The following is a 13,664-nucleotide window of genomic DNA, read 5'->3' as shown; positions in this document are numbered from 1 at the left end:
AACATGCATAGATGGAAACTTGTAAGATAAGAATAGGCCAATAGGCTTTGACCTGGGTATGCTGTTTACAAAAGGTTTCTTTAATTCTCAGGAAGAATAATTTAAAAGCTACATATTCCCTGGTACAGGGTGTTAGATCCCTGCCTGTGCCTCTCTATGTCTCCACAAACTGTCAACATTAACTAAGCACAGGTGTTCAATTTGAAGGTGCACAACTTTCTCTCAGATGCGGTACTTTGGACCCTGGCCAAAAGAAATCCTAAGAGACAAGTGAATTATGAAAATACAAGCTGGGATATCCAAAGTATTCTGATGTTAGAAGCTGAAGTACACAAGACTGAGAACTGCCTGAACGGTAAGTATGGCAGCTGTAATGCCCCACGACAGCCATAATTTCAAAATTGCAAGTGGCTTTAAATAAAAGTTGTATCATAACTCACTGGGTAGTGATATTCAGACAGCCCTAGACTCCTCAAGCAGCAAAATTACACCTGCCTGATGAAAGGCTTTTTCTGGTCCTCATTTTCTCCTCTTAGAGTGAACAGTCACATGTTTCACTACAAAAATGTTAATAGTGGGGCGCCTGGGTGGCTCAGTCGGTTAAGCGTCTGACTTCGGCTCAGGTCATGATCTCACGGTCTGTGAGTTCGAGCCCTGCGTCAGGCTCTGTGCTGACAGCTCGGAGCCTGGAGCCTGCTTCCGATTCTGTGTCTCCCTCTCTCTCTGACCCTACCCTGTTCGTGCTCTGTCTCTCTCTGTCTCAAAAATAAATAAACATTAAAAAAAATGTTAATAGTATTTGATCATTCACTGCTGCACCTGATCTCATTAGGGATGTCGCAAAATACATAGTATATGCTGTATATTACCTTTCTACATTCTGAACATTTCATTCAACACATTTGGCTCCAAGCATTTCAGATAGTCACACGTAAAGTACATCTGATTGCTTGCTCCTTGGGATGTCCAGACAGTGGTGCTGACACACAGGATATGCTGCAAGGTGCATTAAGAGTACTGCTGTGTATCAGAACTGTCATATTATTTTCAAGCCTCATTAACATCAAAGACAACTGCAATTACTTTTCGGTAATGTATCCTGTAATGTTTTTATAATTTGCTTATTTATACAAATTAAACCCAAGGGGGATTCACAGCTAAGGAAAACCTATCCGATTATAAATTATGCATGAAAAGATACATTCCGATATACTTGTACTCAACAGTTTAAATGAAATACATTCTTAGAAAAAGTTAATACATTTTAAAAAAATTTTTTTTAACATTTTATTTATTTTTGAGACAGGGAGAGACAGAGCATGAACAGGGGAGGGTGAGAGAGAGGGAGACACAGAATCGGAAGCAGGCTCCAGGCTCCGAGCTGTCAGCACAGAGCCCGACGCGGGGCTCGAACTCACGGACTGCGAGATCATGACCTGAGTCGAAATCGGCCGCTTAACCGACTGAGCCACCCAGGCGCCCCAGTTAGTGTGCTTTTTAAAAAATGTTGCTTACTTGGGGCGCCTGGGTGGCTCAGTCAGTTGAGCGTCTGACTTCAGCTCAGGTCATGATCTCATAGCTTGTGAGTTCGAGCCCCATGTCAGGCTCTGGGCTGACAGCTCAGAGCCTGGAGCCTGCTTAGGATTCTGTGTGTGTCTCTCTCTCTGCCCCTAACCTACTCACATTCTGTCTCTGTCTCTCTCAAAAATAAATAAACATTAAAAAATTTTTTTAAAAAAATGTTGCTTACCAAAAGACAGTGACTTTGTCTAAACCATAATTAGATGTTAGTGTTGTTGCTGTGAGACTGGAAGCTGTAAGCCCCCCATTCCTGTGTTGAGCCTGGTTTCCACAACTAAATGCAGGGCTAACTTTGGAACAAAAGGCTGTGCCTGTGCCTCTTTATATCTTGACAAACTGTCAACATTAATTAAACCCTGGTACACTGTTGTCTGCTGTACTGAGGGAAGGGTTACCTGGCCAAGTCTTTCTCTCCCTAACTTTCTGCTAAATGAACATCCCTTTTCAGACCTCACGCTGACACTTCACTGTTACCTTCCTGTATTCTTACCAATGAGCACATTAGTCCCTTCTGAGATGACTCTCCCGGAGCCAACTGTCCAACACTAAGTTAATAATACTAATAAAAGCTAAAGAGAGTGCTCAAGGCACTATGGAGTTGAAGTAGTAATAACAGTTCACAATTATGGAGTGTTTACGAGGCACTCTACACACATTAACTCATAAACCACGCCACTCTAATGGAGAAGGTAGTAGTCTGTATCCCCATTTTATGGGAGAGTAAAGTGCTGTCTCTCTATAGGAGGATTCTCAACTAGCAGTTGACCCTTGGAGCATTTGAAACGGGTGGGGCATTTCATCATCGAGTTGCCTGAGGAAATGTAACCAGCACTTAACGGGTTGGGACCAGAGACACTAAACCTCTGGTAGCTCACCAGTCACAGACAAGGAGGAATCATCCCACCCCAGTGCAAATGACATTCCAACCCAGAATCGCTCCCTTGCTGAGAACTTGTCTCCACCATTCTTTTTGTTACATGACTCATTTCTTTCAGAATTTTCTATTATTTCAGATGACATACAGGATTAAATGTGAGAGCAGCCTTGAGTTTGCAGCCCAAGGGCCGACCTAGTTGAAAACTGTTGTGCTGCTTTATGCAGAAAAGCCCCTCTTCCTAATCTACACTGCCACCCTAATAAGAAGAAACAAAAGTCTCAGCATGCTAACTTTTTATCCTAAAGCCACCAACGTGATAGTTTAAGAAAAATTTTATATTAATTCTATTTAATTTGGGGGCATGAATTCTTATATTATCTGTCACATACAAATTTAAAATATGTTTGCTATCAATCTAGTTGTATTAGTGTGAACTGAGCAAAAAGACATAAAAAAATATTACCTATACAGAACTGAACTTTGCAGTCAGATAAAAGTCTATATATATTCATTTTCTTCCAATGGCCATGCCCTCTTGATTTCAGTTAAACATTGTGAAAACGAATTCTTTGCTAGTAGCCAAGAGCACAGGGCAGGTAAAGTGCACAATGTGTTAACTCGTGATGTAATATTAACAATAAACCTATAAAATTAACTTCACTCGGTCTCCAGATTTTTATTTATTTCTGCTAATTTCACTTTTTAGCCATCACTTCTGTAGAGGCAGAACATTATAATCCCTGTTTACCATAGAAATAAATGACTGCACAGTCCTCATGGCCTCTAACCAGCTGTATGCAGAGAAACTTGGGGGGTGAGGGGGTGGGTAACAGACCAAAGAGTTAATCACCTGACAAGCCTGTTGAACCAGATTCCTGGTTCAGAAGATTTGCATGGAGCCCAAGAATGTGTATTACAAAGAAGCCCTCAGATGATGGTGTTGGTGGCAGTGCCATGCTTCAGACGAGATTCCCATTAGCACTAGATTAAGGTATGGCAGGGAGGCAGTATCTAAACTAGAAAAGCCATTTCACAGTGAGATAAACTTAAAAGGCAGGACTCTTCACAAGATATTTGAATTTGAAGATGCTAAAAATTTAAGGCCTAGCTCATGTTGCAATAAGAACTCCTTGGTTTCAGATTTGTACCTGCTCTGTATTTTGAATCATATGATATCCTGGCTAATTTGTAGACTGAAAGTCCTTCATGTCTTTTAAAAGCTTCGGGGTGCCTGGGTAGCTCAGTCGGTTCAGCGACCGACTTCGGCTCAGGACATGATCTGACAGTTTGTGAGTTTGAGCCCCGTGTCAAGCTCTGTGCTGACAGCTCAGAGTCTGGAGCCTGCTTCTGATTCTGTGTCTAGCTCGCTCTCTGCCCCTCCCCCACTCATGCTCTGTCTCTCTCTGTCTCAGAAATAAATAAACATTAAAAAAAAAATTAAAAAAAAAAAACAACCTTAAAGTATTCCTGTGAAGTGTATCGTTATTCTTTAACACTACAGTTGTTTGTGGTGGAAAAGTCAGATCACTCATATATAAAGCTTTTGAATTCTTCTGTTAGAAACACATCAAGAGGCTTCTCTCCCTTCACACCTGATCATAATCCATTTTGTGGCTCTAAGATATATTTCCTAAAGCCAGCTAAATGAGAGATTTCTTTTCAACACCTCTTCGGTTGTGTCTTTCTAAAATACTATACTTTCAAGGTTGCCAGGTGAAGAAGCAATATTTCAAAAAATAAGCTAGAAGTAAAAATGTGAGAAGAAGATATCACAAAACAGGCTCCGTGCAGCCTGCAATAAGTTCACAGTAACAGAAGAGATTTTACCTGCATAAGTTGCTGCTTTAACTTCTGTATTTCTGAAATGTTCAGCTCACTGAATAAGTCAGAAACGGGGTGTAGAGACTCTCCTTTCCTTAAAGTGGGAGTCCGATAGTCTCCATTGAGTTTCACAAGGGGCCCATGGATATGCCCATTCATTTTGTCGTCATTGTTCGGTTCACCCGCATCCTCCGCAAACTTGAGTCCATCGACAGAGATGCTAAGATGGTTGTCATTGAGGGTGATATACTGGGAGAGCTCCTTCCGCAGGATGTTCTTTTGTTCCCTCTCGTTTTTTAAGGTCTCAAGGGCTTCTTCCAGCTGGTGCTCTGCGATCTCTTTCAACCGGATGGCATCTTCCAGCTGGCTGTTGAGCAGCACGGTTTCTTCCTCAAATCGCTTAATCTCATGCTTTAGGCCTTCGTATTCAACCTGAATTAGATATGACAAAGAAGATTCATAAAACTAAAATTTGGGTCTTACAACACTGCCATTAACCATTCTAGTAGACCTAATTATTTAAAAAATTAAAATGTTAGTTTCAGGCATACATTATAGCAAGTAGACTAATATAACACTGTACGTTAACTAAAAACAAAATAAAAGAAAGAAACTGCGCAGTATAAATTGTTTCTTTACAAAATAAATCTCAAATCTCAGTACACAGTATATATACTCTTAAGGTAACACAGGACAGGTTCTTTGTATGTAAATTATATAATTTATAACATATTATTATTATATAATTTATATATGTAACATGATATATAATCTATATATATGTTAAGTTATATATATAAATTCAATTCTTAGCAGAGATGAAAAAGGTGTCTGTTTTTATGATTTCTTTTTATAGGAGCCAATGGCCAAAAGGGGGCATTGTTTGCCTAAAAAAAAAAAAAAACCCCAGGAATTAAAAAAAACAAACAACATAGTTTATCAGAATATTTACAACCAAGAAAATATTTTATCATCACTATTATTTTGTTTTATTCAATTATTAATGATAAGGAAATTTTTATACTCAGATAAATTAGCTAAAACATCACAATAAGAATTTAATCTCAAGAAAATATGTGTGAGAGTAAAACAAAACAAAGAACAATTTTATGTGCTTACAGATAGAATCTGGAATAGCGGTACTGATTATCTAATAACAAATATATATATATATATGTATATATATATATATATAGTTATCAATGTAATATTCTTTTGAATTAGAATCAAATAGCCTGCTTAAACACTCTCTTGGTCATGAATGCCCACAAGTGAAAGAGATCCCTACTCTAAATCGACATGCCACTTTGTTTGTTTTCTTTTGTTTTGAATTTAAATTTTAGTTAATAATGAAGTTTTTGGGGTGAGGGTGGGATCCAGAGCCCACGACCAAGAAAGAATTCTTGAGATGTCTTTGGTGCAAAAATGGTGACTTTATTAAAGCACGGGGACAGGACCCATGAGCAGGAAGAGCTGCCCCAGACCCTGTGAAGAGACTGGTCATATATTTGGGAGTTGGGGGAGATAAAGTCCAGAGGAAGGTTCCAAAGAGATTTTCATATGCTAAAGAAGACTCACAGGATACTGGAGGCCTAGCTATTGTCAAGCTAAGATAGTTTTTCCCTCTAGTAAATCATTAGCATTAAGACAGCAGGGAGTTTCTGGAGAAACATTTTACTCTGCCTGCCTCAAGTATTTGTCAGTGGGCTGCAGGTTATAAGGAAATTTAGTTCTACCTGCCATTTCCTTCCCACATCAGTTAACATACAGTGCAATACTGATTTCAGAGGTAGAATTCAGTGATCCTTCACTTACAACAGCCAGTGTTCATCACAAGTGCCCTCCTTAGTACCCATTACCCATCTAGCACATCTCTTACCCACTTCCCCACCATCAACCCTCAGTTTGTTCTCTATCTCTAGTCTCTTGTGGTTCCCCTTTCACATGTCACTTTTTAATTTAATAACTCTTTTACCTCCACAGAGGTAATTTCCTCAGAAGGAGGAAATACTTGTTATGCACCTAGGCGTCCCTCACAGTGATTCAATATTCTTCCATCATGTTCCAACAGAATTCTGCTCTTCAACAAGTGTTTGCTGAATAAATTATTGTGGAAGAAAAAATAAACTAGGAAGGTAATATAATAAAGTCATTATAGTAGATACTAATATAAACTATGTGTTTCACTTTACATTTATCTTAGTGTTTATATTAAACTTCCAAGAAATACTAAAAAAAATTAAAGGATGGGGATCTTTAATTCCACCCTCCAACCCCTATTCTTCACATAATCTCAGTGCAATGGCTTATCTCATAAAGGTTAGGATAACAATTTTTGTTATAGGTTTAGGTCAGATATAGGTTTGGCTGATGTAACAGAGACCTAAGTAAGAATGATTTAGTCTAGATAGAAGTTTGTTTCTCTGTCTCATGTAACACTATGGACGTAGTCAGTCAAGGGCCAATAGGACTCTCTGCTCCATCATAAGGTCATCCAGGAACCAGTCTTCTTCTGTCTTATTGCACTGTCTTCTACTCTGGCCCATATGATCTAAGGCAGTATGCCACCTTGATCATGTTTCAAGCAGTGGCTCAAAGTAAGGGGAACACCCCTTCCCTTTTTTAAAAAAAATTTTTTTTAATGTTTATTTATTTTTGAGACAGAGAGAGACAGAGCATGAACGGGGGAGGGTCAGAGAGAGGGAGACACAGAATCTGAAACAGGCTCCAGGCTCCGAGCTGTCAACACAGAGCCCGACGTGGGGCTCAAACTCATGGACTGTGAGATCATGACATGAGCCGAAGTCAGACTCTCAACCGACTGAGCCATCCAGGCGCCCCCTCACCCCTTCCCTTTAAGCACATGTCCCAAAAGGTGCTCATCACTTCTCATATACCATTGGGCAATACTAGTCATATGAAACTTATTTACAAGGGAGGTGAAAGAATAAGAATATATCTTTCCTCTGGGTAGCCTTATGCTCAGTTAAAACTGGGTAATACATTGGGAGAAAGGAATAATGGATAATGCTGGACAAACAGCACTCACCGTTATACAAGATCATTGGAACTTTACATGTCCATGACAGAATCATTCAAAAGACTCAAATCATGGAAATTGCTTGGGATAACAGAATCTGTGTCCTTATATCATGGTTTCTTCTAGGCCTGCTTATATACTGTAAAGTTATCTTCCTCTTGACCTTCTCTTTTCCCTTCCCTGGACAACTCAGGATACCTATCATTTGCTAACCTTTCCTAGTATTTCAACCAATCCTCTGACTGCTCCCAAATTACATGATAGCTTTACATATGCAGACATTTCTCTAGTTTGCATTGTAGACCTTTTATTCTGTAATCCTTGTTAAACTGATAGCTTACGCCAGGACTGTCAAACATTACTGTGACTTCTGGACAAAAGCTAGCCCACCATCTATTTTTACAAATAAAGTTTTATTAGAATACATTCAACCTATTTTGTCTATGGCCATTTTCATGCTACAACACCAGAGTGGAGTAGTTGGAAGAGACGCTGTTAGACATATACTAGGCCTGCAAAACCTAACATATTTACTGCCTGGCCCTTTATTGAAAAAGTTTACTGATTTCTGAGCTATACTTGAAGACACTGTAGATTTTTTTAGTTTCTAATTCTTATTTAATTGACGGTACGCTTCGTATAAGACTTGATCTCTTTGTCTCTGGGCAGCTTCACTCACTCTACTCACTTCTCACTCAAATACTCCTAATATTTACCCAGCTGTTTCACGTTTCTCTGCCTCAGCAAAGGACGTCATCTGGAAAACTCCTATTCATCTTTCAAGACCCATGTCAAAAATCTGATCCTAACTCCAAAGGCAAACAGATCCCTCTTTTCTGATGCCATTACCATAAGGCCACATTACACGATGAGAGGTCCAGCAAAGGAGAGACACCAAGAAACAGGAATGAGAAGGCACTTAAAAAACTGATGTTTGATTTTTTAAAGATATCAAAGTAGTCAATATTAGATAAATCAGTACTTTGGTGCAATTTCTTATAGCAACTTCACAGCTTAGTAACTTTCTTATTTTTAACTACAAGAGGGTTGGGGGTAAGTATCATAATCTTTTCAGAGTTTAGGAACTCTAAAAATCTTAATCTGGCCTGCCGGGGTCCAGCCCCAGTAGGTCCAGGGGTTCCCGAAGGATGAATGGCGTCCGTGAGATGACAAATGGACACAGACAACAGCAGTGTGTTAGACTGGCCGCTTTATTGTGGCAAACGTGGCATTATATTTGTTAGCAATTTGTTTGTAGCGTGCGTCATCTATGTTTCTCGGCATTACCTAATTCTAAAAATGTTCCTTTGTGTAATCACCCATTAAGGAACTTCATGGTTATTTCTTTGTAACATTCCCTCCTGCCCTTTGCTTATTAATTAATTTCCTCATATTACTTTCATTATGTATCTACGTTTATTTATAGTTTATAAGGCATCTGCTTTGCTATTTTCATGAAAGGTCATCTAGCTCTCAACACCTCAAGTGGAACATTTACAGGGACGTGACTTCTTAATTGTTCCTTTGAACCATTTGCAGCATAAGGAACAAAAGTATTCGCTTTGGTCTGGGGGGCTGGGAGGGAGCCAAGAGGACCCTGGGAACCCACACTTATGCGCTCCCAGAGAGACAATGTATACCTAGGAACTAATGAACCATCCTGTACCTTAACCCACCAGGTCCAGCTATGCTCTGGAATGCCTCCTGGGGGCCAAGTGGGCCTAGGAGTTGGAGTAACTTGTATCCATAGATACATTCCTTTGTTGCTGGAGTTTCTAATCCATTTGCCCCCCTCCTTGGCTGGGAAATATAGGGGGCTATCCTTCCTTTAGGTAGGGGATGGGCAGGCGGGGGTGGCACCGGCTGGATATAAGGTTTCATTATCCGTCTTCGGATTCTCATGGTTTTTCCCAGTTTTCCTGGGGGTCATCCCCAGAAAATGTCCCCAAGTTTGCCCCCCATGGGTTTATTTTGAATCATCAGTGCCAACTGGACCATGGGGATGACCAAGATGAGTAACAGGAGGGATATCAGTAGCTTCCCATTCAGAGGGTCACTGTGCGTTGCCCTTCCACCAACCACCCGGGCTGTGGCATCAGGAAGGCTGGATGGATAGGCTCCCGGCACCGGCCCTGTATTGCCAAATCTAACACATAGCTTTAATATGCAATTATGTGGATGGCTACGAGTTTATTATTGCCTTCCCTACTGGGACTATAAATTCTTTAAGCCAGTGACCATATCTTTTGTCCTTAAAAAAGTACATGACCTCACTGAAAGATACTCCTGAAACACTGGTTAAATGAAATAAAACTGAATTGAATACATTCCCTAGGTCTCTTATGATATTATTTCTTGATATAGAAATATATCCCTGGAGGAAATGTTCTTCATAATAGAAGTATGATTGAATTATTAATTTTAAACAGGGGTTTCAAAGGCTAGATAACCAATATTGAGTGCTTTAGCTTAGCATGTGAGATATTAGGGACAGAGAACTTATTATTTCTCCCCCCCCCAACCTGTACATCTCTAGAAATTGAAGCTAACATAATTCCCTGCCCTGTAGGTAATACTGGGACCAGGCAAGTTTTTCTGTTAACTCTATGTTAACCAATACTGAGATGAGGGATAAAAAACTTGGCTGCTTGTGGGAAATACTTGCTCCTAAAAGATGAGACCCACATCAGGACCCTTGCTTTGTTGTGCCTCCTAAATGACAGCCATTATGTCATAGACTCAATCTATCCCAACCAGCTCCCCACCATGCAAAACCCAGTCCAGAGCCTAAAATCCTATGAACACCCTTTGCCTAAACCTCCCATTTTAGACATTACTGGGGCTCTGTCGAGGTGGGTGGTCTCTAACTGGGAGAGGTCTAATAAATAGCTCTGCTTCATCAATGGGTTTTTCTGGTAGGAAATTGACAGTTCACTTGACCTCTCTTCATGGCTCCTATACTTCTTTCAGATATTTTATTTTTTAAAAATATCGAGGTATAAATAATATTTATAAGACTGGACCTGATTTTATTTTGTACACGGAACCAAATCAGCACACAGAGCAAAGTAGCTAAAGTTTTCAAAGTCGACTCTCTGATGTTCCCATATATTTCATATTTATAAAATAAATAAAACAATAAAATGTGGTTTGGTTAATTACAATTATCTGAAATTATAATTTCCTTTCTAAGCTGAAAAGAATAAATATAAGAGAAAGAAAGAAACAATTTACTCATTCTTTTAACAGATGTCTATTCAATGCCTTCTATGGGTCAGGCTCTGTACTAAGTGCTATATAATTGTTGAGGGGGATAGAAAATAAACAAAGTAATATATAGGAACTATATAGAGAATAAGAAGTGCTATTTAAACCAGAGTTATTTAGAAAATAATAAATAGTTAAGAGAGAAATAGAACCTCAGGAAGAAAAAGAATCTTCTAGTTCTCTGAACTAAGCATTTTACAATGCTACTAGCTTACCTATTCAGAGAAATGTCAATACCCAGGCTGCGGGAGTATACTTTGCTTAGGGAGCTTCAGTACAAAGCAACATTCAGACCACTTTTGAGATTGAAAGCCAGCACCGTCATTTCTTTGGGAAAAAAAAACAACTGTGGCATGTATACATAAAATATTATACTTAATACCGCATTAATTGGGAAGAGAGTTTATGATGGATTCTAACTCCTGGCAATAAAGGCCAACAGGAGGAAAAAACACCAAAAAGCTAAACCTAGCATTTTCTTAATAGGGAGAGACTTACAACACTACAGTGTATCCATTTGTCAGGGAATAAGCCAGAATGGCCCTTTGTGCAGAAAATGATTTCAAGTTAATTAATTAGACATTTGATTGGGAAAATTACCATATTGCATCTAGAAAATAAAACTGAAGAGATGCGTACATTTTCCCATTTGTTTGTTTTGTCTTTTTTCAAACTTCTGAGTTAAGCATTTGATTTCCATATTTCAATTACTGGTGGAAGGGCATGGATAAGCCATAAACAGTAATCAGCCAGACTAATAGTACAGATTCCCACAGCAACGGCATCTGGGTTAATGAATACTCACAGGATACCTTGGCAGACTTTCAAGAATACCTAATTCTGGCCTAAAGTAACCTCCCGAGTCTATCAGTCTACCACATGCCGTGATGGGAGGCTACAGCAAGGCTGTCTGGCCGCACTCCTGCCTGTGCAAAGAGGGTTTAGAAGGACTGGAGCTAATGGCCACTTCAAATATCTGCACTTCAAGTAAATTCGCTTCAAGTCCTCTGCATTCTTCATCAGTGACCAAAACACCAAACAACAAAATAATACCCTTCTTAAAAGTTTCTCAGAAACATACTTAAAAATTTTTTGTCAGACTGATTTTCTTCACGTGAGCTCACTGACCCCAGCCAAACTGAGACCTGGGATGCTCACCAGCCCTCAGAACAGAACACACACACAGGGAGTCAGTACTTAAACTGCAAGGATTGAGGTAAAAACAGAGGGGGATGTCCTGGTAGCCATTTTTAATGGTCTGAAACCCCCCCCCCCCACTCCTGTGCTCCCTGGTAGATACGTTGTTTCCCCAACACTCCAAAGCTGGGGGGAAGTGGCAATGATCAGAAATCAAATTTCAATTGTGTCAACACGTGGATTTTTTTTTTCTTCTGGATTCTTTCTTTCCCTTCCCAACCCTTGTTATCTATCAAACCCCAAAATAGTTTTGGATAGAGATATCAGCTTGGGAAGGGAGGAGAAATAGAAGCATATACCTGGGATGGCCTCTAAGTTTACTTACTAAGTTACTTACTTTTGTTACTTACTGTAACATACCACAAGCAAACCAATCTGGAAAATTAAGCAATTAAACTAAGCCTCACTACAAAAAAAAAAAAAAAAAAATTATTTGAACATCCACATGCAATGTTTTTGGTCAGGTTACAGCTGAAGGAAAATCAGATATTATCTTTTTCTTATAATTTTATTCTTATTCATTTATATTTCATGATCCCTTTCCCTGTGTGATTTGAAAGCAATCTGCAGAAAGAGAGAGAAGGGATTGCTCTTAATGAGAAGCTGTCAGGTTAAATTGATTATAATACAATTCAATTCCACCTAAAATAAGTTAACACAGGGCTACAGGATAAACTAAGATTTTTGCTTCTTATCCAGCAAAGTTTTATTGTAAATTATCCTTCTAGGTTTGACTTTTAAAGGTTAGCTGAAACAGGAGGAGGGTCAGGAAATACCAGCACATAAATACTGTAGGAAGATTAAGGCAAATTCAGACAAGTTCCTTTCTGAGAAATAAAGAGATTTAACCTTGGTGGTCAGAAGATGTGGCTCTATCTGGAGTGTAACTGAAAAACTTTTTGAACCTCACCTGGTTCTGCTTTAACGTGGACACGAGTTTCTGCAACGTGATATTTTCTTCTTCCAGCTCAGTGTAGTCCTGAAGGAGGCGGGCTTCTCGGAATTTGTATTCTCGGATTTCATCCTTCATCCGTATTCTCTGTAGCTCCACCATCTCATTGTTCTGAAACAACAGAACAGACAATAGATATAAAACTTATGCTAGGTTTTAGAAAGTACAGATACTTGGTGGTTAAAGATAATAATAAAAACACCTCATAGAATGTAAGTCAGTCCCACCATCTTTTGAATGGCAATGTAGTGGTATGTGACAAAACTTTAAAAGCACATACACGAGATTCAGCAATTCTACATAGAAAAAACAATTTTAAAAGTATTTTCATAGAGAAAAGTAAACCTGTATATATTTACACAAAGAACTGGAAATAGCCTATATGTTTGCTATCGGGGAAACAATGAAATAAAGAATCAGGCATCTGCTGAATTGGCATTATAAAATTATTTAAAAGAATGAGAAAAAAATGAGGAGCTTAATATACTGAAAGAGAAATACAGCTACAATATATTATGAAATATAAAAGAAAATTATAGGTTAGTACACATACAGTACCAACTTTCCAGCCTCCGAGTATGGGGGCTGTCCATCCACAAGTTTCCCAATAAGCCACATGGTCTGACCTGCCTCTGTCCAGCCCTTGGTCATGCGTGGCAGTCTCAGTAGCTTTCCTCATGCCCCCAACCATGCTGGACTTGCCAGCTTGCTCCTGCCTTGAGGCCTTTGCACTTCCCCTCCCAGAACTTCTTGCCTCCAGATCAGGTTTTTTTTATTTTTTATGTTTATTTAGTTTGGAGAGAGAGAGAGACAGAGTGCAAGCAGGGTAGGGGCAGAGAGAGGGAGACACAGAATCTGAATGAAGCAGGAACCAGGCTCTGAGCTGTCAGCACAGAGCTGGATGTGGGGCTTGAACATGTGAACTGCCA

At 39.3% G+C, this 13,664-nt stretch overlaps 1 protein-coding gene across 2 annotated transcripts in view; it reads right to left on the bottom strand.

Annotated features, from left to right (window-relative positions):
• The window catches only part of BICD1 (BICD cargo adaptor 1), a 67,478-nt gene extending 54,396 nt beyond the window's left edge, over positions 1-13,082 (bottom strand). For both annotated transcript variants that reach the window (XM_049625257.1, XM_049625258.1), the window contains exons 1-2: positions 12,694-13,082; positions 4,286-4,711 (exon numbers count right to left, since the gene is read on the bottom strand). In XM_049625257.1, coding sequence (XP_049481214.1) covers positions 4,286-4,711; positions 12,694-12,837 — 570 coding nt within the window. In that variant the 5' untranslated portion in view covers positions 12,838-13,082. The remainder of the gene's footprint in view (positions 1-4,285; positions 4,712-12,693) is intronic.
• Between the last annotated feature and the right edge of the window lie 582 nt (positions 13,083-13,664).

The sequence above is a fragment of the Panthera uncia genome, chromosome B4, assembly GCF_023721935.1.
Source record: "Panthera uncia isolate 11264 chromosome B4, Puncia_PCG_1.0, whole genome shotgun sequence".
In the NCBI taxonomy this organism is placed as follows: domain Eukaryota; kingdom Metazoa; phylum Chordata; class Mammalia; order Carnivora; family Felidae; genus Panthera; species Panthera uncia.
Note: the sequence above shows the minus strand (reverse complement) of the source record. Positions and strands in the feature narration are given on the sequence as shown.